Genomic DNA, 21,961 nt, shown 5'->3' with positions numbered 1-21,961 from the left:
TGTAGTTAAGAGTCGCCAAAATATAGTGACTTATATGATCTGGATTTGAGTGCTAACAGCCAGGATTAACTGATTTTTTTTTCCATCTTCAAAAAATATTTTTAGGATTTATTCTTTAATGATAGTCAAACTATTTTTATATATAAATAAGTTCCCTGATTTTGGTAAATGTCATATTTGTATTTATTTTCAGCAGTGTATAAAGTGACTGTTCTACCTAACTATTTAATGAGCTCAGATTAATAGACACAAAAAGGAAATGATGATAATTGTTTTAACAGTAGGAATTTGAACAAGACATTTCTCATTTGATAATCACAATCATTATTATAATACTATAATATGATATTATAATAATAATAAACACATCATTATTATTCCCATTTTCCATGTGAGAAAACAGAGTTTAGGACAATTAGGTTATTTATCTGTGGTTGGACATTTCAAGCAGGAAGTGATTAAGTTAGAATTTGAACTCATGTTTCCTCAAAGACTGTCTTACCTGCCAGGCAAAGTTGGAAGTAATTTGGCAATACCACAAGGTTGGAGGTGGGGAAATCTATCATTGGGTAGGCAAGAATTACATCAGATGTTTATAAGATACTTTCATTTATTATCTTTTAAACTAAACCTTGTGCATGATTTCCTAGGGCCCCATTACTGCTGCAAAACTACATTAAGAACTTTATATTTCTTTAATATGTTTGATTTAATGATTTGGAAAATGTTAAACTTTCAAAAACAACAGGATAATCAGTGTTGTTTATCTAGGGAACCAGTATTTTTCCTTTGCTTAGCTTTCATTGTTTCACAAAAATGAGACAGAGGGTAATGTATACATCCACATATATAGCAATTTCATATTTCTGACAAGTTTAAAACTGAAATATTAAAGAAAAACAATAGCATCTGTAAAGAAACAGGATGAAAATCAGAAATCCTGAGTTCTAGGGTTGGTATGGTGCTTTTACAATGTTATGACTTTGGTCAATGCTTAATTTTCCTACTTCTTACTGTTTATAAGATGCTTCTGTTTGATAAAATTATTTCTATAATCTATTCCTTCCTTAGAAATGCACATACATATTCAATACACTTTTAATGTAACACAATGGAATTAAGGTCTATTAGTTCCATTTTAATGGCATCAATTGCCACACACACAGAGAATCATATCTGATCTGATGTATTTTATGTACAGGAAATATCTTTCTTTCATAATAATGTGAATAAGCATTAATACAGTTCAATTCAATGATACAAATAGCAAATAATTTGTTATTCATTATCGAATTTATGAGTTGATGTGTTTTACAGAATTTCAAATTGAAATTTTCCTGATAAAACTATTAAACCCTTTTTTCAGTAATGCTTTTATTGAGAGATAATTCATATACCATGACATTCACCTATTGAAAGTGCACAATTTAATGCATATTTTAGTATATTCACAGAGTTGTGCAACCATCACCATTTCAAACTATTAAATTCCTATTTAAAATTACTTTTATACTTAAACTTCTAATTTTAATTTCAATCTTTTTTCCCCCTAAATTCATGGAGGGAATTGGTTTGGTCACCTTTCAAAGAAGACACATATCTATATTATTAAGATCCATGGATTTTTATCCTTCTAATGTAAAATGCAAAAATAAAATGTTACCTGGGATCATGGAAACGGTTGTTAACATGGGACAATTCATGAGGCAGAAGAAGAAAGAACTTGAAAACTACCCTTTTACAAAAACGTTGAAAATCCTTTCAGTGAGCAATATAGGAAAATTTGACTCAGGGACAGTACTAAAAAATGCATTATCACACTAATGAAGGACAACTGTGATGCATGAAATGGTATGTTAGGATAAAGTGATTTTATGAGTATATGAAATGCCATGCAACAAGGTATATACTAAGTTTTATTGTTGTCAATTTGATTATTGTAGTACTGTAGATAAAATTTAAAATACTTGATGTCAAATATAGCTTAGGTTATTTTTAGAAAGTGACAGACCACTTTCAAAAACCTTTTCAACTAGCAACTACAAAGGTAATTTCTCTATAGGGCTAAGCAGTTGTCTGAGACATAGAAATGTGTGTTGTTCCTAATACACAATCAAATAGACACGCAACCTAAATGGAAAAAAAAAATCAAAAGTTACAGTCATTCCAGGTGAAAATAAGAAAGCATGAGGAAAAAAAACAAGATGGTTAAGACACTGAGGAGGAAATATTACTTATCACAATGTCCTTCATAAAGAAAATAGAAATACATTTTTCAATTTTGCATAAGCATAAATTGCTATAATTTATTAAGAGTTATCTATTTTGGTACACATTTTTAAATATGTACATAATAGTCGATATGCATTTTGACTTATCTTGTTCATTCAAATAAAATGATTTCCCCTTAAAAGAATTATTTTATATGTTTTCTCCTTTATGCAACAAAAACTCTCCTTAAAAATCTTGGCCAGCATAAACATTCTGAAATTTAACCCTTTTATTATCATTTTAATATCTGAACCAATCAGTACCTCAAAGCTCATGAGATAGAGACATTATAAGAAGCCTTACCCATCATAGAGGTTACAAGACTCTATGCAGGTCCTTCCCCTGCTGAAGCGACGGCAAGACAGGCACTGGTCTGGCCCAGGTCCCCAACACCCATCGTTTGAACAGAGATGATTGCACACCATTCCTTCAGCAGCTGAAAAACACACCAAAATCAAGCGGGAATAAAACAGAAGCCTGCATCCAAACTTACCATTTTAATATGAATCTTCCTAAGTAAAGCTATTTCTGAAGGAGTGAGAGAGATCTGTGGCACGTAACATTGCTTGCCTACTGAGTCACCATGGCCCACTTTACCTTCTACTTCTTTCATATTGCAGAGCCCCAGTCACTGTGTGTGTAGCACCATTGCATTTTTCATAAAAGTGAACAAATATCAATTGTCTATATCAAAACTCTAGGGAGAAGTAGTGACAGAAATTAACCTTCCAATTAAGGTAAGGAACAAAGCACATCTTTCTAAAGCCAACCCTTTGCTCCGCTAACACACCACACATTTTGACATCATTTCCATTTGAGAACTTCATGCAGAAACAGAACAAGTGATATTTGTCATAAACAAAAAACATCAAAAGGGGAAAATAAGGAAAAAAGAAGAATATATGAAATGTAAGAAGGGGGAAAAGAAATGGAAATAAAATACAAGTTTCTTACAGACCTCTGGTACACTGCTATTAAGATTACCTTGATATTTGAGTCAAATTGGCACAAGTAAGAAAAAAGTTTTGAAAAAATTTTAAACAAAGTGTGGTGGTTATTTATGAGGAGGTATAGAGATTACAGTAGTAACAAAGGTCTTTAGTCTTATCTCTATATTTTTTGTTGATGGGAGAAGTGCCAAAGAATTTGAAGCCATGTTTTAAAACTGCCACTTAAGGTTTACCATTTCTTTTCACTTTTATATCAAATAATACTTATTCAGTGAATTATTTTTTATACTGAAAATCATAATTTTAGTGAAGGGATAGCTATTGAATAAGAAGGGCCTATAAAGACTTCAAATGTTATTCTGGGTGTCTGAAAAGTGATTTGAGACTTCTGAAACCCAATTATATGTGGTTTTCATAAAATATTAAAAAGTTCCCAGAAGATGAAAACATCAAAATCCTGTTTCTCTTCCCATTAGTTACCAACTGTATTTATTAAGGGATGCAAATTGTTATGATAAGAGCATTTGTGAGATGGGATGGAATAGCATTAACTATGCAATTGTAATTTAAAGAGGGATCATATCTGTGAAAGTTACCTTCTCTAACAAATGCATGAGAAAGTGAATTATCAGCACCTGTGATGCTGATTAGTTTTAAAACAGGGAAACAAAATCTCCCAATTCATGTATTCTTTCTCCTATATTCTGGAGCCTTAAGGAGGACCCTATGTTAAACTGTATAAAATTCTTTCTCAAAGTAGACATAGACCTATCAAGATATCTTTTTAATTTATGACCACTTAATTAAATAATGTCTTCCAATATAGTTTAAGAGAGAAACCTTGTATGTGTGCATGTGTGTGTGTGTGTGTGTGTATGCTTAATAGTTTTATTGAAGTATACATGACATATACAGCTCATACATAAAGTATACAATTTTATGTTTTGACAGATGCCTGAAATCATGAGTTATATGTATTCAACCCAGGCAATGAATGTATCCATTACCTCCAAATGATTCCTCATGACCTATGTAATCCCTTCCCCCCGCCCATTCCCCTCAGGCAGCCATTGGCCGGCTTTCTGTTACTCAATACCAATTAGTTTACATTCCCTAGAATTTTATGTAAGTAGAAATATACAGTATGTACTCTCTTTTTATGTAGTTTCTTTAACTCTGCATAATTATTTTGAGATTTATACATGTTGCTGTGTGTATCAATAGTCATGCATTTTTCTTACTGAGAATATTCCATTGCATGGATATGCCACATTTTTTAAACCAATCACCTATTGCTAGACATTCAGACTGTTTCCCATTTGGGGCTATTAAAAATTAAGTTACAGTGAACATCCATTTACAAGTATTTGTATGGACATACACTTTCATTTCCTTTGGACAGAAATGGCTGGATAATATGGTAAGTATAGGGTTAACTTTTTAAGAAACTGTCAAATTGTTTTTCAAAGTAGTTGTACCATTTTACATTCCCAACAGCAATGAACTCAACTCAGGAGCTGAAGTTTCCTCATCTCTTTATCAATACTTGGTATGGTCAGCCTGTTTAATTTTAACCTTCCTAATATTATGTAGTGGTATCTCATTGTGGATTTGATTTGAATTTAAATGATTAAAGATGTTGAACATTTTTAAATTTGTTTATTTGCTATCCATATATCTTGTTTGGTGAAATGCCACCAAATCTTCTGCCCATTTTATATTGGATTGATTGTTTTCTTACTATTAAGCATTGAGAGTTCTTTACAGATTCTGTAAGTACTGTTTCCTTGTCTTAGCCTTGCCTTTTTGTTCCTTTAACACTGTCTTTTGGAAAGTAGAAGTTATTAATTTTGGTGAAGTCCAATTTATCAATTTTATCTTTTATAAGTTGTGCTTTGGGCATCAAATCTAAGAAATTTTTGTCTAACCCCAAGGTAACAAAAGTTTTGTCTGCTCTTATCTTTTAGAAGCATTATGAGTTTTGGTTCATATGGTCTATGGTCTATTTTAAGTTAGCTTGTATATTATACTGTATTAGTCAGGGTTCTCCAGAAAAACAGAATAAATAGGATATTTTAATCTATATCTACATATTTTATATAATTTTTTATAAAGCATTGGCTCACAATTCTAGAGGCTGGGAATTCCCTTTTCTGCCATCTACAAACTGAAGACCCAGGAAAGTCCATGGTACAGTTTAATCTGAGTCCAAAGGCCTAATGACCAAGAGCACAGATGGTTTAAGTCCCAGTCCAAGGGCAGAAGTAGACTGATGTACCAGTTCAGGAGTCAGGCAGAGAGAGTTAATATGTTCTATTCAGGCCTTCAATGAATTAGATGATGCCTATCCACTTTGCTTCACTCAGTCTACCAATTCCAATGCTAATCTTATCCAGAAATACCCTGCAGACATATTCACAAGAAATGTTCAACTAAATACCTGGGCACCCCATGACCCAGTAAAGTTGACACATAAAATTCACCAACACAGGTACTAGGTAAGGATCTATTCTTTTTTTTTTTTTTTTGCATGTAGATATCCAATTTTTCCAGGACTATTTGTTGAAAACACAATCCTTTTGCCAGTAAATTGCCTTTGCATATTTGTTTAAGGTCAGTTGTCCACATACTTGTAGTTTTATTCATAGTTCTCCACTCTTGTGTTGATCCATTTATCACTCCAGGTATATTTTCTCACCTTTAATCTATATGTGTTTTATAGTTGAAGTTTGTGTCTTGTAGGCAGCATATAGTTGGGTAATGCTTTTTTAATCTAATCTAACAATCTCTGCCTTTAATTAGGGTATTTAACCACTTACAGTTATTATGACAATTTTGGTTAAAATCATTGATTTTACTATTTGTTTGTCCAATCTGTCCTTTTCCCATTTTCCTCTTTTCATGACATAATTTGGAAAACCAAATATTTTATGATTTCATTTTATCTCTTTTTATTTCTTTGGCTTATAAACTATATAAACTTTTAAGTTGTTATTTTAGTGATATCATTTGTGTTTGCAGTATACATTTTTTTTTTTTTTTTGGCGGTACACGGGCCTCTCACTGTTGTGGCCTCTCCCGTTGCAGAGCACAGGCTCCAGATGCACAGGCTCAGCGGCCATGGCTCACGGGCCCAGCCGCTCTGCGGCATGTGGGATCTTCCCAGACCGGGGCACGAACCCGTGTCCCCTGCATCGGCAGGAGGACTCTCAAACACTGCGCCACCAGGGAAGCCCTGCAGTATACATTTTTTTAATCAAGCTTTTTATTTTTAGATATACAGAGAGATCCATGTTTCCTTATCCAGTTTCCCCTAAGGGTAAGATCTTTCAAAACTATAGGACAGTAACACAACCAGGATGTTGACATTGATGCTGTTCAGGATACAGGAGATTTCCATCACACAAGTGTCCCTAATGTTGCACTTTTCAATTCATACCCACTTCCCTACTACCTTCAACTCCACCTTACCCACCCACCCTCTCTTTCTGCAACCACAAATCTGTTCTCCATTTTTTGTAATCTGATGTCATTTTGTAAATGTTATATAACTGAGATAATACAGTCTATAATAACGTTTTTGAGATTGGCATTTTTCCATTCAGAATACATCTCTGGAGATTGACTTAAGTTGTTGTGTGTATTATTAGTTTCTTTCTTTTTATTACTAGTAGTATTTTATGGTATGGGTAACCACAGTTTAACTATTCACCATGGAAGGATGATTGGTTGTTTCCAGGTTGGGGCTATTACAAATAAAGCTGCTACAAACATTTGTGTACAGGTCTTAGTGTGATGTAAATTTTCCTTTGTCGGGAATAAATGCTGAGGAGTATAATTGCTGGGTCATATGATAAGAGCATTTTAGTTAGTTGTTTTTGTTTTAAGAAAGTGCCAAATTATTTTCTAGAATGGTACAACAACAGACTCCTTATTATTCCATCCATATTTACTTTTAAATTTAAAAGTGGAATTACTTGCTGTTTCTTGTTCATAGACAAACTTTTTCATATAAGATTTCTCAAAAATGCCCCCAAATAGCCTCCAAGAACCCCACAAAACTTTATTGAAAATTATAGATCCTTTTATTCTGTTTTAGCTTATTTACTTTATAGTTATTCTAAATAACAGATAAATGTAATTTTAAAAGATAATCTGAGGGAATAGTGACTATACAGAGCATTCTCCTATATAAAGTATTGTTCTCACATTATTAATTATTCTAGGTAACTCATAAAGTTTGTGGACTTTGCTTAATTATGATTCTCTCCATGTCTTAAATAATCATTAAATTGAAATACCATATATCGTAACTATTTTTCTCTTCTTTTGTGGAAACTCTTCAAAAGTTGAATGATTTGATGTTCTACTTGGGAAAGGCTGACAGTTTATCTGTTACACTAATTTTGAACTAATAGCAAGAGTTCTTTCCTCTGATTCATTCATAATGCAGAGAAAGAGGGTTCTCTCACTGTACAAAATAAATGTCAGTAGAAATGAAATTTTAACATAGGTCTCATATCACTGATTACTAGATGTATAAATGACTTCCCATTAATTTATAAAGATTTAAGGAGTAAGAAAGAGAGTTCAGTCAAGCTGATTGAATATAATGTGTAAAATCAAATTTTACACAATAGATGAAGAATTAGAAAGGAGTAAAAGTTCAATGATATTAAAAAATTAAGTTATAAAACTCCTTTTTATAAGCATTCAGCTATTTAAGGTTATTTATAGAGCACTTCATATTCTTGTGAACATTTAGTACATTTATATACAATTTTTATATATACTTGCTTATGTGATAAACAATTATCAGAAGAAACCTTGAAGAGAGAAAAAAATCAAAAGTTATATGATTAAAAACAAGTTGTAAAGGCAAGCAGAGTATATTCAAAATCATACTGCACAATATCATGAATCTCTGACTGTTCGTATTCATCACTTTCCTGTTCTTGTAGAAAATATAATCAATGCCTCAACTTCTTTGGATATCATCTTCTGTCTAAGACCCTCACATTTGTTCTCAGTTTCTTCCTTTAGGATGTTGACAAGCCATCAGTACACTCTTGTAATGCCCATTTCATGATAGTCTGTCAACTTCTTGATCTATTTATTTCACCAACTCACATTAATTTTTTCAGGTGTGAAAGCCTCTCACTCTTGTCCCTTCTCCCTTAATTTTCTGTTATCTGCTTTGACATTAGTTGAAAAAGAGCGTATTGGCTTCACGCAAACTCCTACCTTCTATTCTGCTGCCTACTACCTTCCTTAGTCTGTATTCCGATGCTCAATTTCAGAGCAGTTTTGCATCAGGGAAACAGTATCTATTGGAGGAAAGCAATAATACAAACAGGAAACCATAATAATTACTTTCTTCTCATTCTTTCCAAATGACTAGATGATGCTATTCAAGGCTGGTTGATCATTTTCTGCAGAGTGAAAACATGGGAAGTGTCTCCACAAAAGGCCAAGGAAAATACTTCTTTGAATTTCTTAAGAGAAAAGAAGTTTTCAATCAGCACCAAGAATTCAACTGCTTTCTGACCTCCCAGAGTGATAGTCCCATAGGAAGGAGTAGAACGGCCTATTCAATGGCTTACAGTTTGAAACACCATTATAAAGCTCTCTAAAGAAACTTTAGCAATGTAGTTGTTAAGCAATCTTTAACTTCTCTTTTTTTCTGGAAGCTGTAAAATTGGGTTTTCTTTATCTCATCTGAATTATACCTATTAAATTATGTCTGTTAAAAATTTGGAGAGATAATAATATGCTTAGTATTTCGACCTTTACAGAGAATATTGAACTTGCTTTCATTAAAATAGAGGCAAGCTTAAATAATGGATCTTGCTACTGTGATGCATGTGTGAAAGTAAATGGATTAGCTCAAAATATTGAAATGAAGTACCTGTCTACAAGCACAAAGGCAGAAAAAATATCTTCTCTTTCACTGTACAAGACTACCTACGTATGCTGTTCGCATTAGTTACCATATGTAGAGGCATGGGTTTGACTTGGAATGTATTTGGACAGATACCATTAATCTTTTTCTATAAAGGCTGAAAAATATGATTTAGTTGTAACAGTTCAGTTTTTCTGATCAGGTCAACATAGGTTCAAATCCTTACGCTATGACTAGCCATGCAGCCTTGGGCAATTATTTACATATTACTTATCTGTAAAGTAAATAATCTACTTTTCTGGGTTATGATGAAAATTAGACATCATATTAGTAGTATACAATGCAGGGTTACTCATCTAACTAAGCCCTCAATAAACATACTTAAGAGAAATGTGGAAACATACAAGTATATCCATGTGTCTACTTTTAGAAGTATTTGTTGAGAAACTACTTAGTTTATACTGGACAATGCTAAGAAATGGGGATATGATGGAAATATGAAATAAAATACATATTGTCTCTATGTAGGGATTACAGCCCAGTTAGGAAGACAGCATTAGGTAAATAATCATTTATATTGTATAATATATATATTTTTGAGAGAAAATATAACAGTTGTCCTAACCTAATGGGTAGGTAGCATTAGGTCAGTCCACAGAAAGAGGGACAAGAATGTGAAATGAGAAGGATAAATAGGAATTATTAAGCAAAGAGGGCTAGGGGAAATTGGGGATTAAAAGTCTAATCAAGAGAGTCTGAGCAGTGAATAAGATCAGTGCTTTCACAGAACTGACTGCACATGAGCACTGAGTGGAAAAGTAATATCTGATGAACTAGTGAGGTGAAAAATGGCCAGATTATGTAGGACCTAGTGACCATTTAAAGGGTTTTCTGCTTTGTCCAAAGAGATGTGGGAAACTGAGGAAGGACTTTAAGCAGGAGAGTTAGGATCTTATTCTTAAAATATCACTCTAATTGCTTTGAAGGGACTGATTTAAAAACATGTTTGAACAGTTGGTGGCAGAGAGAAAATGGTGAACTGTTCAGAGATAGGCATATGACCCAAGCAGGGTCAACCAGGGCTCTTTCCACAAAACAGATGCTATGAGAGAGAAAGTAGAGCTATTTTACCTGTACTTATAAACTTTGTGAATTCTCCAAGACAAGGCCAAACATTTTTAATGAAGAAAGAGAGCTGGCCTAAGAAGAAAGCAGAATCAGGCAATGTCGAAGGACTGAGTCCTGGTGATGTTGTTTAACCCGTAGATCCATCTGTGCCTGAAGGAATATCCCTTGCAATTCTCAGTTCTGTGAGCTGATATGCTCTCTTGTTTGCTTTTATTTTCTATTTCTTTTTTGCCTTTTAATTATGCTTATTATTTTCTTTGTTATATGAAAAGATTTAAAGCTTGTACAGTTATGGCCAAGTTTTATTTTTTCCAACTTTATTGAGACAAAGTTACTTCTAAAATTGTTTAAATTTAAGGTATACAATGTGATTTGAAACACATATATATTATAAAGTGTTTATCACAATAAGTTCAGTTAATACATCCTTCACCTCATGTAATTACCATTTTGTTATTGTGGTGGTGGTGAAAACATTAAACCTCTACTCTCATAGCAATGTTCAAGTATAAGATAGAGTTTTGTTAACTATATTTGCTATGCTGTACCTTAGATCCCCAGAACTTATTCATCCTATAACTTAAAGTTTGTACACTCTGATCTGCATCAGTCCATTTCCCCCACTCCTCAGACCCTGAAAACCACAATTCTACTCTCTGTTTCTATGAGTTTGATGTGTTTAGATTCCACATGAAAGTGATATCATACAGTATGTGTCATTCTCTGTCTAACTTAACTCACTTAGCATAATGTCTTGAAGGTCCACCTGTGTTGCCACATATGGCAGGATTTTCTTCTTTTTTATGGCTGAATAATATTCTAGTGTGTGTGTATGCATGCACACGTACATGTGTATATATGACAAATGTTCTTTATCCATTCATCTGTTGAGAGACACATGGTTTCCATATATTGGCTATTGTGAATAATGCTGCAGTGAGCATCAGGATGCAGAGAAGTGGGATTGCTAGATCATATGGTAATTCTATTTTTATTTTTTTGAGGAACCTCCATACTGTTTTCCATCATGGCTGCTTCAATTTACATTCCCTTCAACAGTGTAACAGTGGTCCCTTTTCTCTATACCCTCACCAGCGCTTGCTATCTCTTCTCTTTTTGATAATAGCCATTCTAACAGATGTGAGGTGACATCTCACTGTGGTTTCATTTTGTATTTCCCTGATGATTAGTGATTTTGAGCACCTTTTCGTGTACTTGATGGCAGTTGTATGTCTTCTTTAGAGAAATGTCTATTTGTATCCTCTGCCTATTTTTTAACCAGATTGTTTGTTTGTTTGTTTTGTTACTGAGTTGCATGAGTTCCTTATATAACTTGGGTATTAATGCCTTATCAGATATATGATTTGCAAATATTTCCTCTCATTCCGTGGGTTGGCTTTTCATTTTGTTGGTTGCTTTTGTTATTGTTTTTGCTATGCAGAAAATTTTTACTTAATGTAGTCCCACTTATTTTTACTTTTGGTGCTTCTGCTTTTGGTGTCATATCCATAAAGTCATTACCAAGACCAACAGCAAGGAACTTACCTTCAATGTTTCTTCTAGGAATATTGTGGTTTTGGTCTTATGTTTAAGTCCTTAATCCTTTTTTTTAACATCTTTATTGGAGTATAATTGCTTTACAATGGTGTGTTACTTTCTGCTTTATAACAGAATCAACTATACAGATACATATATCCCCATATCTCCTCGCTCTTGCATCTCCCTCCCACCCTCCCCATCCATTTGCATTCATTTTGTGAGTGGCATAGGACAGGGGTCCACTTTCTTTCTTTTGCATGTGAATATCCATGTTTTCCCAACATCATTTTGAAGAACTATCCTTTCCCCATTGAATATTCTTGTCTCCCTTATCAAATATTAGTTGAACATATTTGTGGATTTATTTCTAGGTTCTTCATTCTGCTCCACTGGCCTATGTGCCTGTTTTTATGCCAGTACCATACTGTTTTAATTACTATGGCTTCCAAACATTGGGGATATTATTCAACTTTCTGGACGTCTGTATATTCATCTGCAAAATGGTGATAATTATACTTTACAGCGTGGTAGTAATGATTAAATTAAACTATACAGGTTGAATCTGGCACTTTTCCTCTACTTAGCTAAATATTGCAGACACCTAAAATCAGTGAGAAGAAATGCATTATTCAGTAAATTATGTCAATATCCTAGCCAAATTAAGATTTTTAAAAATTATGCTGTACCAAAACTTCTAGATGGATTAAAAATTTCAATATAGTTTTAAAGTACTAGAAGAAAAAAGACAGATTATGCCAAGATCACAAACATAAAAAAGAGAATGATGTATCCATTTAACTAGATAAAAACATAAAATGTTTGTCTATCAAAAGACAAAATTTTAAAAAATTACATACAGAAGGAAAATTATACACAACATATTTAAGACACAAAAATTTAATGGATTTAATTCATGATGAGCTCTTTCAAATCCAGAATTAAAAAATGAATAAAGCTTATAACTATGTAATATACAAAAAATAAATAGAAAGGATCAGTCAACACATAAAAAGAGGCTAAATATCAACTAAAATATATAGATTTAAAAGACCTCTTTTTCATATTTCTGATCACCAAAATTTAAATCCATGGATAATATCAAGTGTTGTAAAGAGTAGTGGAAAATATTCCTTATCAAACATTGTTTAGGACAAGTGTAAACTAATCTAGTATTTTTGAAAGATGACGTAGCAATATATACCAAATTTTATTACATATAACCTCATTTCACAGAAATTCCACTTTTAAGTGTTTAACCCAAGGAAATGATTGCATAGTACAAAATGTTTTATGAACTAAGATTCACATTATGGCAGTACTGATATGAAAAATAGAAAATAAATGAAATTACCATTAATATGGCACTTATTCAATAAATATTTTTATATACAGCTTAATTGAAATTATATCAAGCATCTTTTAGGACCATAATGCTATGAGATTGAAAATCAATTACAGGAAATAAAAGCTGTAAAAAAGCACAAATACATTGAGGCTAAACAGTGCACTACTAAATAGCCAACAGATAACTTTAGAAATCAAAGAAGAAATAAAAAAAAATACATAGAAACAAATGACAATGAAAACACAATAACCCAATATGTATGGACACAGCAAAAGCAGTTCTAACAGGGAAGTTTATAGCAATGCAATGTCACCTCAAGAAACAAGAAAAAAGCTCAAATAAACAATTTAACCCTACACTTAAAACCACTAGAGAAAGAAGAACAAGAAAACACAAAGTCAGTCAAAGCAAAGAAATCATAAAGATCAGAGCAGAAATAAATGAAATAGAAATGAGGAAAACAATAGCAAAGATCAATAAAACTAAAAGCTGGTTGTTTGAGAAGATAAACAAAATTGATAAATCCTTAGCCAGACTCATCCAGAAAAACAAAGGGAGAGGACACAAATCAATAAAATTAGAAATGAAAAAGGAGAAATCACAATTGACACTGCAGAAACACAAAGGATTATAAGTGACTACTGCAAACCACTATATGACAATAAAATAGACAACCATAAAAAAATGGAAAAATTCTTGGAAAGATAAAATTTTCCAAGACTGAACCAGAAAGAATTAGAAAAAATAAACAGACTTATCACAAGCAATGAAATTGAAACCATAAATAAAAATCTTCCAACAAACAAAAGTCGAGGACCAGATGGCTTCACAGGCAAATTCTATCAAACCTTTAGAAAAGAGCTAACACCCATTCTTCTCAAATTCTTCAAAAAATTGCAGAGAGAGAAACACTCCCAAATTCATTCTATGAAGCCACCATCACCGTGATACCAAAACCAGAAAAAAGGTATCACAAAAAAATAAAATTAGAGACCAATATTACTGATGAACATAGATGCAAAAATCCTGAACAAAATAATAGCAAACAGAATCCAGAAACACATTTAAAGGATCATACACCATGATCAAGTGGGATTTACCCCAGGGATGCAAGGATTCTTCAGTATATGCAAATCAATCAATGTGATTCACCACATTAACAAATTAAGGAATAAAAACCATATGATCATCTCAATAGATGCAAAAAAAGCTTTCAACAAAATTCAACACACATTTATGATAAAAACTCTCCAGAAAATGGGCAGAGAGGGAAACAACCTCAACATAATAAAGGCCATAGGGCTTCGCTGGTGGCGCAGTGGTTAAGAATCCATCTGCCAATGCAGGGGCCACAGGTTCAAGCCCTGGCCCGGGAAGATCCCACATGCTGTGGAGTAACTAAGCCCGTGAGCCACAACTACTTAAGCCCGTGCACCTAGAGCTCGTGCCCCGCAACAAGAGAAGCCACTGCAATGAGGAGGCTGCACAATGAAATGAAGAGTAGCCCCTGATCGCCACAACTAGAGATAGCCCAGGTGCAGCAACGAAGACCCAATGCAGCCAAATAAATAAATAAATAAATTTAATTTAAAAAAATAAATAAAGGCCATATATGACAAACCCACAGCAAGCATCATATTCAATGGTGCAAAACTGAAAGCACTCCCTCTAAGATCAGGAACAAGACAAGGATGTCCACTCTCACCACTCTTATTCAACATAGTTTTGGAAGTCCTAGCCATGGCAATCAGGGAAGAAAAAGAAATAAAAGGAATACAAATTGGAAAAGAAAAAGTAAAACAGTCACTCTTTGCATATGACATGATACTATACATAGAAAATCCTAAAGATGCCACCAGAAAACTACTAGAACTAACCAATGAATTTGGTAAGGTTTCAGGATACAAAATAAATGCACAGAAATCTGTTTCATTCCTCTACAACAACAGTGAAAAATCAGAAAGAGAAATTAAGGAAACTCTCCCATATACTATTGCAACAAAAAGAATAAAATACCTAGGAATAAACCTGCCTAAGGAGGCAAAAGACTTGTACTCAGAAAACTATAAAACAGTGATGAAAGAAATCAAATATGACAAAAACAGATGGAGAAATATACCATGTTCTTGGATTTGAAGAATCAATATTGGAAAATGACAATACTATCCAAAGCAATCTACAGATCCAATGCAATTCCTATCAAACTACCAATGGCATTCTTCACAGAATTAGAACAAAAAATTTTACAATTCATATGGAAACAAAAATGTCCCCAAATAGCCAAAGCAATATTGAGAAAGAAAACGTAGTTGGAGGAGTCGGGCTCCCCGACTTCAAACTATACCACAAAGCTACAGTAATCAAGACAATATGGTACTGGCACAAAAACAGAAATATAAATCAATGGTACAGGACAAAATGCCCAGAGATAAACCCACGCACATATAGGCACCTAATTTTTGACAAAGGAGGCAAGAACATACAATGGAAAAAAGACAGCCTCCTTAATAAGTGGTGCTGGGAAAACTGGACAGCTACATATAAAACAAAGAAGTTAGAATACTACCTAACACCATACACAAGAATAAACTCCAAATTGATTAAAGACTTAACTGTAAGACCAGACACTATAAAACTCTTAGAGGAAAACATAGGAAAAATACTCTTTGACATAAACCACAGCAAGATCTTTTTTGACCCACCTCCTAGTGTAAGGAAATAAAAACAAAAATAAACAAATGGGACTTAAACTAAGTTTTTGCATAGCAAAGGAAACCATAAACAGAAAAAAAAAAACAACCCTCAGAATGGGAGAAAATATTTTCAGATGAAACAACAGACAAAGGATTAATCTCCAAAATATACAAACAGCTAATGGAGCTCAATATCAAAAAAACAAACAATCCAGTTAAAAAATGGGCAGAAGATCTAAATACACATTTCATCAAAAAAGACATACAGATGGCCAAGAGGTACATGAGAAGATGCTCAACAGCACTAATTATTAGATAAATGCAAATGAAAACTACAATGAGGTATCACCTCACACTGGTCAGAATGGCCACTATCAAAAAATCTAGAAACAATAAATGCTGGAAAGGATGTGGTGAAAAAGGAACCCTCCTGCACTGTTGGTGGGAATGTAAATTGATACATCCACTATGGAGAACAGTAAGGAGGTTCCTTAAAAAACTAAAAATAGAACTACCATATGACCCAGCAATCCCACTACTGGGCATATACCCTGAGAAAACCATAATTCAAAAAGAGTCATGTACCACAATGTTCATTACAGCTCTATTTACAACAGCCAGGACATGGAACCAACCTAAATGTTCATCGACAGATGAATGGATAAAGAAGATATGGCACATATATACAATGGAATATTACTCAGCCATAGAAAGAAATGAAATTGAGTTATTTGTAATGAGGTGGATGGACCTAGGGTCTGTCATACAGAGTGAAGTCAGAGCAAAGCAAATATCATATCCTAACACATATATGTGGTATAAAAAAAAATAAATGGTACTGATGAAATTAGTTGTAGGGTAGGAATAAAGATGTAGACATATAGAGTGGACCTGAGGACACAGGGTGGGAGGGAGAAGCTGGGGCAAAGTGAGAGTAGCAGCAACATATATACACTAATGAATGTAAAATAGTTAGCTAGTGGGAAGCAACAGCATAGCACAGGGAGATCAGCTTGGTGCTTTGCGATGACCTAGAGGGGTGGGATATGGAGGATGGGAGGGAGGTTAAAGAGGGAGGGAATATGGGGACATACGTATGCATATGGCTGATTCACTTTGTTGTACAACAGAAACTGACATGGTATTGTGAAGCAATTATACTCCAATAAAGATCTATTAAAAATAAATTATGTTAAAAGAATAAGGCATACTGAGTGAAGTAAGTCAAGCAGAGAAAGACAAATATCATAATATATCACTTATACATGGAATCTAAAAAAATAGTAGAAATGAACTTATTTACAATAAGTGAAATTTTCTCCAGTCACAGATTTAGAAAATAAACTTATGGTTCCCAGAGGGAAAGGGTCAGGGGAGGGATAAATTGGGAAATTGGGATTGACATATACACACTACTATATATAAAATAGATAACTAATAAGGATCTACTGTATATAACAGGGAACTTTACTCAATACTCTGTAATAACCTATATAGGAAAAGAATCTAAAAAACAGTGATATATGTATATGTATAATGGATTCACTTTGCTATACAGCAGAAACTGACACAACATTAGAAATCAACTATACTCCAACAAAAAGTAAAAAAAAAAAAAAAAGAATAAGGAAGAGCTCTATATACTGACATGGAAGATCCTCAGTATTTAAATATATATGGTATGATCCAATTTATATATGAACATACATTTCATTATCTATTGACCTATTTACCAAAAAGTATGTATTATTTTATATATGTGTATTGTTTTGTTTTCTAACAATGATAAAACACTATTATAATTAGAAAAATAAAATTATTTCAATTTGAAAGGTAATTATGAATATAGTTTCTCTCATTTTTATGTTGGTTTTAAGTGTATATGTGCAAATATTTTAAAAATAGAGATGTCTGAGTTCAAATGTAATTCAGATTATGAAGGTTCAGTGTAGGATTTATCTCTTCACTGTTTATATTCTGGTGTTAAAAATTTATGCTTAACTATTTAAAGAAACTTCAAATACTTTTATAAACCTACTATAAAACTCCTTCTAACCAGCACTGTTTTGTCCCTACCACAACCATACAAATAAAGGAGATAGAAAGTGCTCCAGCTTTTCATGTCCTAGAGTTTCTCTCAATCTCAATCTCTTCAAACCATAAACACATCTGTATGTCTGCTTTGAAAATTTTGACTTAAAAGAATAAGATTGCTCAAGCTATGGTCATACTTTATAGATGAGGTGAGGTTTTTCTTTTATTGTTATTGCTGTTTTAAATCATGTTGAACTCCAAAAAACACTGCTAAAGATCAAGGCTGAGTTTTCTTTTAAGCTACCAAGCCAATATACAGATTTAGATGAGAGTATATTCTGGTGACTGTGTGTGTTTGCATTTATGTGTGTGAATGCATGTGTATGTGTCCAAGGGTTGTGTACATGTGTATGTGTTGTGTGAGCATATGAATACACACCTTATGCTGTATGTCTGTGTATCCATATGTCTTGTAATGAATATGTGTGTGTGTTCATATATGTCTTGTGTGTGGTATATTAAGAGAGAATGTCTAAAAATGCAATATTTAAATACATTTAAAATGAAGCAAATATTTGTTTTCCTATTTGCAGATAATACTATGGATGATAAAATGGCCTTAATCACATGTGGGCAGCCATTGCAGGTTCAGTGTAAACATCAGCAACACATCTGAAGTCAAGTTTATAGGATAATTACATTTCTGAAAATGCAGGATCCAATGTACTATGAGACCGAAACCCAAATTTTGATAAATGGATTTCATGCAAAAAATGTTTACTCTAAGATGTTAAAAATGAAAAATTATATGTTTAATATTAAATTATAGCACCACAAAACTGCTTTCTTCTAATTGCTTCATTTCTTGCTGAAACTGTAAAGTCAACTATAAAATATGTTCATGGTTTGAAAAATGGATAAACCTCCAAGAGACCTAACACTGAAAGATGAAGAAAATGTTAGATTTTTAATTTATTATTATTATTTATCTTCTTTTGTTTTTTCAAAATTTTTGGAGTCTTAAAGAGATATGGAATAATTACATAAATTTTTCCTATCTTGCTTTTTCACATTTAATTTCTTTCCACATTTTCTTTTCCCATTTGCTTTTTATTCAGGTTTACAAAAGGTAAAAGAAGGGATTTGTGAAATGATTAAATGAGTTAAAGAAAAAGAATGTTGGGCCTCCCTGGTGGCGCAGTGGTTGGGAGTCCGCCTGCCGATGCAGGGGATACGGGTTCGTGCCCCGGTCTGGGGGGATCCCATGTGCCGCGGAGCGGCTGGGCCCGTGAGCCATGGCTGCTGGGCCTGTGCGTCCGGAGCCTGTGCTCCGCGGCGGGAGAGGCCACGGCAGTGAGAGGCCCGCGTACAGCAAAAAAAAAAAAAAAAAAAAAGAATGTTTTTCTCTCATTCTTTTATTGTTTCTTAGTTTTTTGTGTTTTTGTTTTTTTTTTTGTCTTCATACCAAAACCTTACCTTTAAAAGGTAGAGGTACTATTGTTTTATTTTCATTTTGTTTTGTTTTTTGAAGTAAGTGAAAGAAAAGGAGAGTATAACCCTGACTTAGGGAAGTATTTATGTTAGTGTTGAAAAAGTTTCTATTTTACTTCCATGAATAATCTACTTTGTCTGGGGCATGTACAAACATAAATATAGTATTGTGGGATAAGAAGCTTAAGTAGAGAGAGAGAGAAAAAAAAGCAAGCTTTCTGTCAGGTTTCAGAAATGTATAAAACCAAGGAAACAACCTAGGCTCAATGAAAGGATAAATCTCATTCAATGTAGACATGCATATTTTGATATATAATAATATTTTATATTTCTTGATTCTATGAGGGACAGAAAAATATATAAGAACTTAACTTCACTCAAAACGGGAATCTCATCTTGCAATAGGTCTCTTTTCTCTGCAAAATACTTTTAAGGATCCAAAAGAGCTAAAATGTGAATTCCTCACAAATTATATTTTATAAAAATTGCTAGCCTGAGCTGACTTAAACTCTTTCTGGTACAAGGTGGGGTATAAATTAATTAATTAGTTCACAGACTACTTGGTAAATTTAAATCATGTTGGCCTCTTAAGAGTTTACATTTTTTTTAAAGTCCTATAGTATTCATTCACATACTTAATGAACTTAATTATTATGTATGTGTACCCTTGTGATTGTTCCAATGGTGAGATTAAAGAAGCAAGAAGACTTCCTAAGAGCAAAATGTTTCTTAAGAAATGTGACTTTAAAAAAAAAAAAAGAAAAAAAAAAAAGAAATGTGACTTTTAAAAGGACTGACTTATCATGACCACAACAATAATATGCATTTGTAAACAGATCCTTTCAATTCTGTCATTTTATTTTATATTTATTATAAGTAAGTCACTACTATATGCATAGTAGTAGCACTTATAGGATGCAGAATAAAGTAATACCCAGGAGAAAAACAGGGAAGAATTAAGGGGTTTTTTTGTTGTTGTTGTTTTGTTTTTTTTGTGTGTGTGGTACGCGGGCCTCTCACTGTTGTGGCCTCTCCCCGTTGCAGAGCACAGGCTCCGGACACGCAGGCTCAGCTGCCATGGCTCACAGGCCCAGCCGCTCCATGGCATGTGGGATCTTCCCAGACCGAGGCAGGAACCCACGTCCCCTGCATCGGCAGGCAGACTCTCAACCACTGCGCCAGCAGGGAAGCCCCAAGAATTAAGTATTAATCATTGGAGTATCAAAGTATAAGATGGGAATGACTTAGTTATATACTCATGAAAACATTATTTGCTTCTGTGTAACAAAGAAGTGATGGAATGGATCAAAAAGTAGTAAAATACATGAAAAAAGAGATCGCTCCATGCCTACAAAAACACATTTATGAAATGAACTTTAGCAAACTTCTGGAACAGCATTTTTACACATTTCAGAAGAACACTTTTTTTTTTTCACCACTCCTAAATGGCAAATACTTTATTATTCTATGTTATCAAATTCTCTGAAACAAAAAATAAACAGAAAATTTAATAGAGTGATTTCCATAAATTGGTTGGATCCAAGGAATTACCCAGGATGCTTATTAAATGTTTAGATTCCCAGGCTCCACTTACACCTATTGAATCTAAACCTCCACAGGAGGGTTCTTATGATTAGGCAAGATTTGAGAACATGAAATACATTATAAAAACATGCAATGTATTATAAAAAGTTACCCATTTGATTATTTTATACCAACCTTTTTTAAGGGTTGAGAAAAAGAAGACAAAAATTCTGACCCACCACTATGTTTAGCTGTTTGGTCCAATGTAGAATGAGGAAAAAAAATGTTTAAGGTTTCTAGATTTTTAATGTTTGGGTAATGTACTTACTACAGTTTTCAGCTTTCCTGTTGTCCCGGATCACTATTCTTTGGTTGACTGTGCTGAAGAGCGTTGTCCAGTTAATGGTATGATAATAACACAGGTTGCTGTTGTCAGTGATATAGATGTTTCCTGCACTGATTTCCTTCAGGGATTGGAACTGTAGAGAAGTGATGCCCTGTTGCTTGAGGATAAGCAAGGAAAGGCCACTAAAGAGAGGGCAGAGGAAAAAAATTGAACAGTAATAATTTCTGGCCATGACATGCATTCTTGGAGTAAAATAAGGATGTCATATCTTAATCCAAAAAGAATGTTAATAGAGTGTAAAAAAAGATTGAATTAATAAACCTGAGATATAAATACTATTTCTTTAAATGCTATATGCTGACTCTTTTAAAAGTAATCACTTGACCCCCCAAAAAATGCCCATCTTTTATAATTATGAATATTAATGATATCTCTGTCTCTGTCTATGTATGTACCACTGACATACCTGCTCAATGCCTTCCCTCTTAACCCCTGAATCTTAATTTCTTCAAGAATGAAATCTTGTACTAAGACTAAATAATTAAATAAATGTTTATGGGGTGACTGTTCATCTATCCAAAGTAAGACATTAATTTTACTCTAACTATTTAATAGATTTAGACACACTTTCAGAAGGTAAATATCTCAGAGAATGACCATAGATATTTAGCTTTAATTTATACCTCAGAAACCAAAGCATTAATTGTAATACTTGAAAAATGTATAAGGATAGGAGAT

General features: G+C 33.3%; 1 protein-coding gene across 2 annotated transcripts in view; it reads right to left on the bottom strand.

Moving 5' to 3' along the window:
* ERBB4 (erb-b2 receptor tyrosine kinase 4) overlaps positions 1 to 21,961 on the bottom strand; it is a gene marked incomplete at both ends in the record, with an annotated part of 1,148,799 nt that overhangs the window by 284,586 nt on the left and 842,252 nt on the right. For both annotated transcript variants that reach the window (XM_082631569.1, XM_082631570.1), the window contains 2 exons: positions 2,575 to 2,707; positions 21,206 to 21,405. In XM_082631569.1, the coding sequence (XP_082487695.1) occupies positions 2,575 to 2,707; positions 21,206 to 21,405 (333 nt within the window). The remainder of the gene's footprint in view (positions 1 to 2,574; positions 2,708 to 21,205; positions 21,406 to 21,961) is intronic.

This window comes from Mesoplodon mirus, assembly GCF_964341445.2.
Source record: "Mesoplodon mirus genome assembly, chromosome: 8".
Taxonomy (NCBI): Eukaryota; Metazoa; Chordata; class Mammalia; order Artiodactyla; family Ziphiidae; genus Mesoplodon; species Mesoplodon mirus.
The sequence above is the reverse complement of the archived record's forward strand: the minus strand, read 5'-3'. Positions and strand labels throughout refer to the sequence as shown.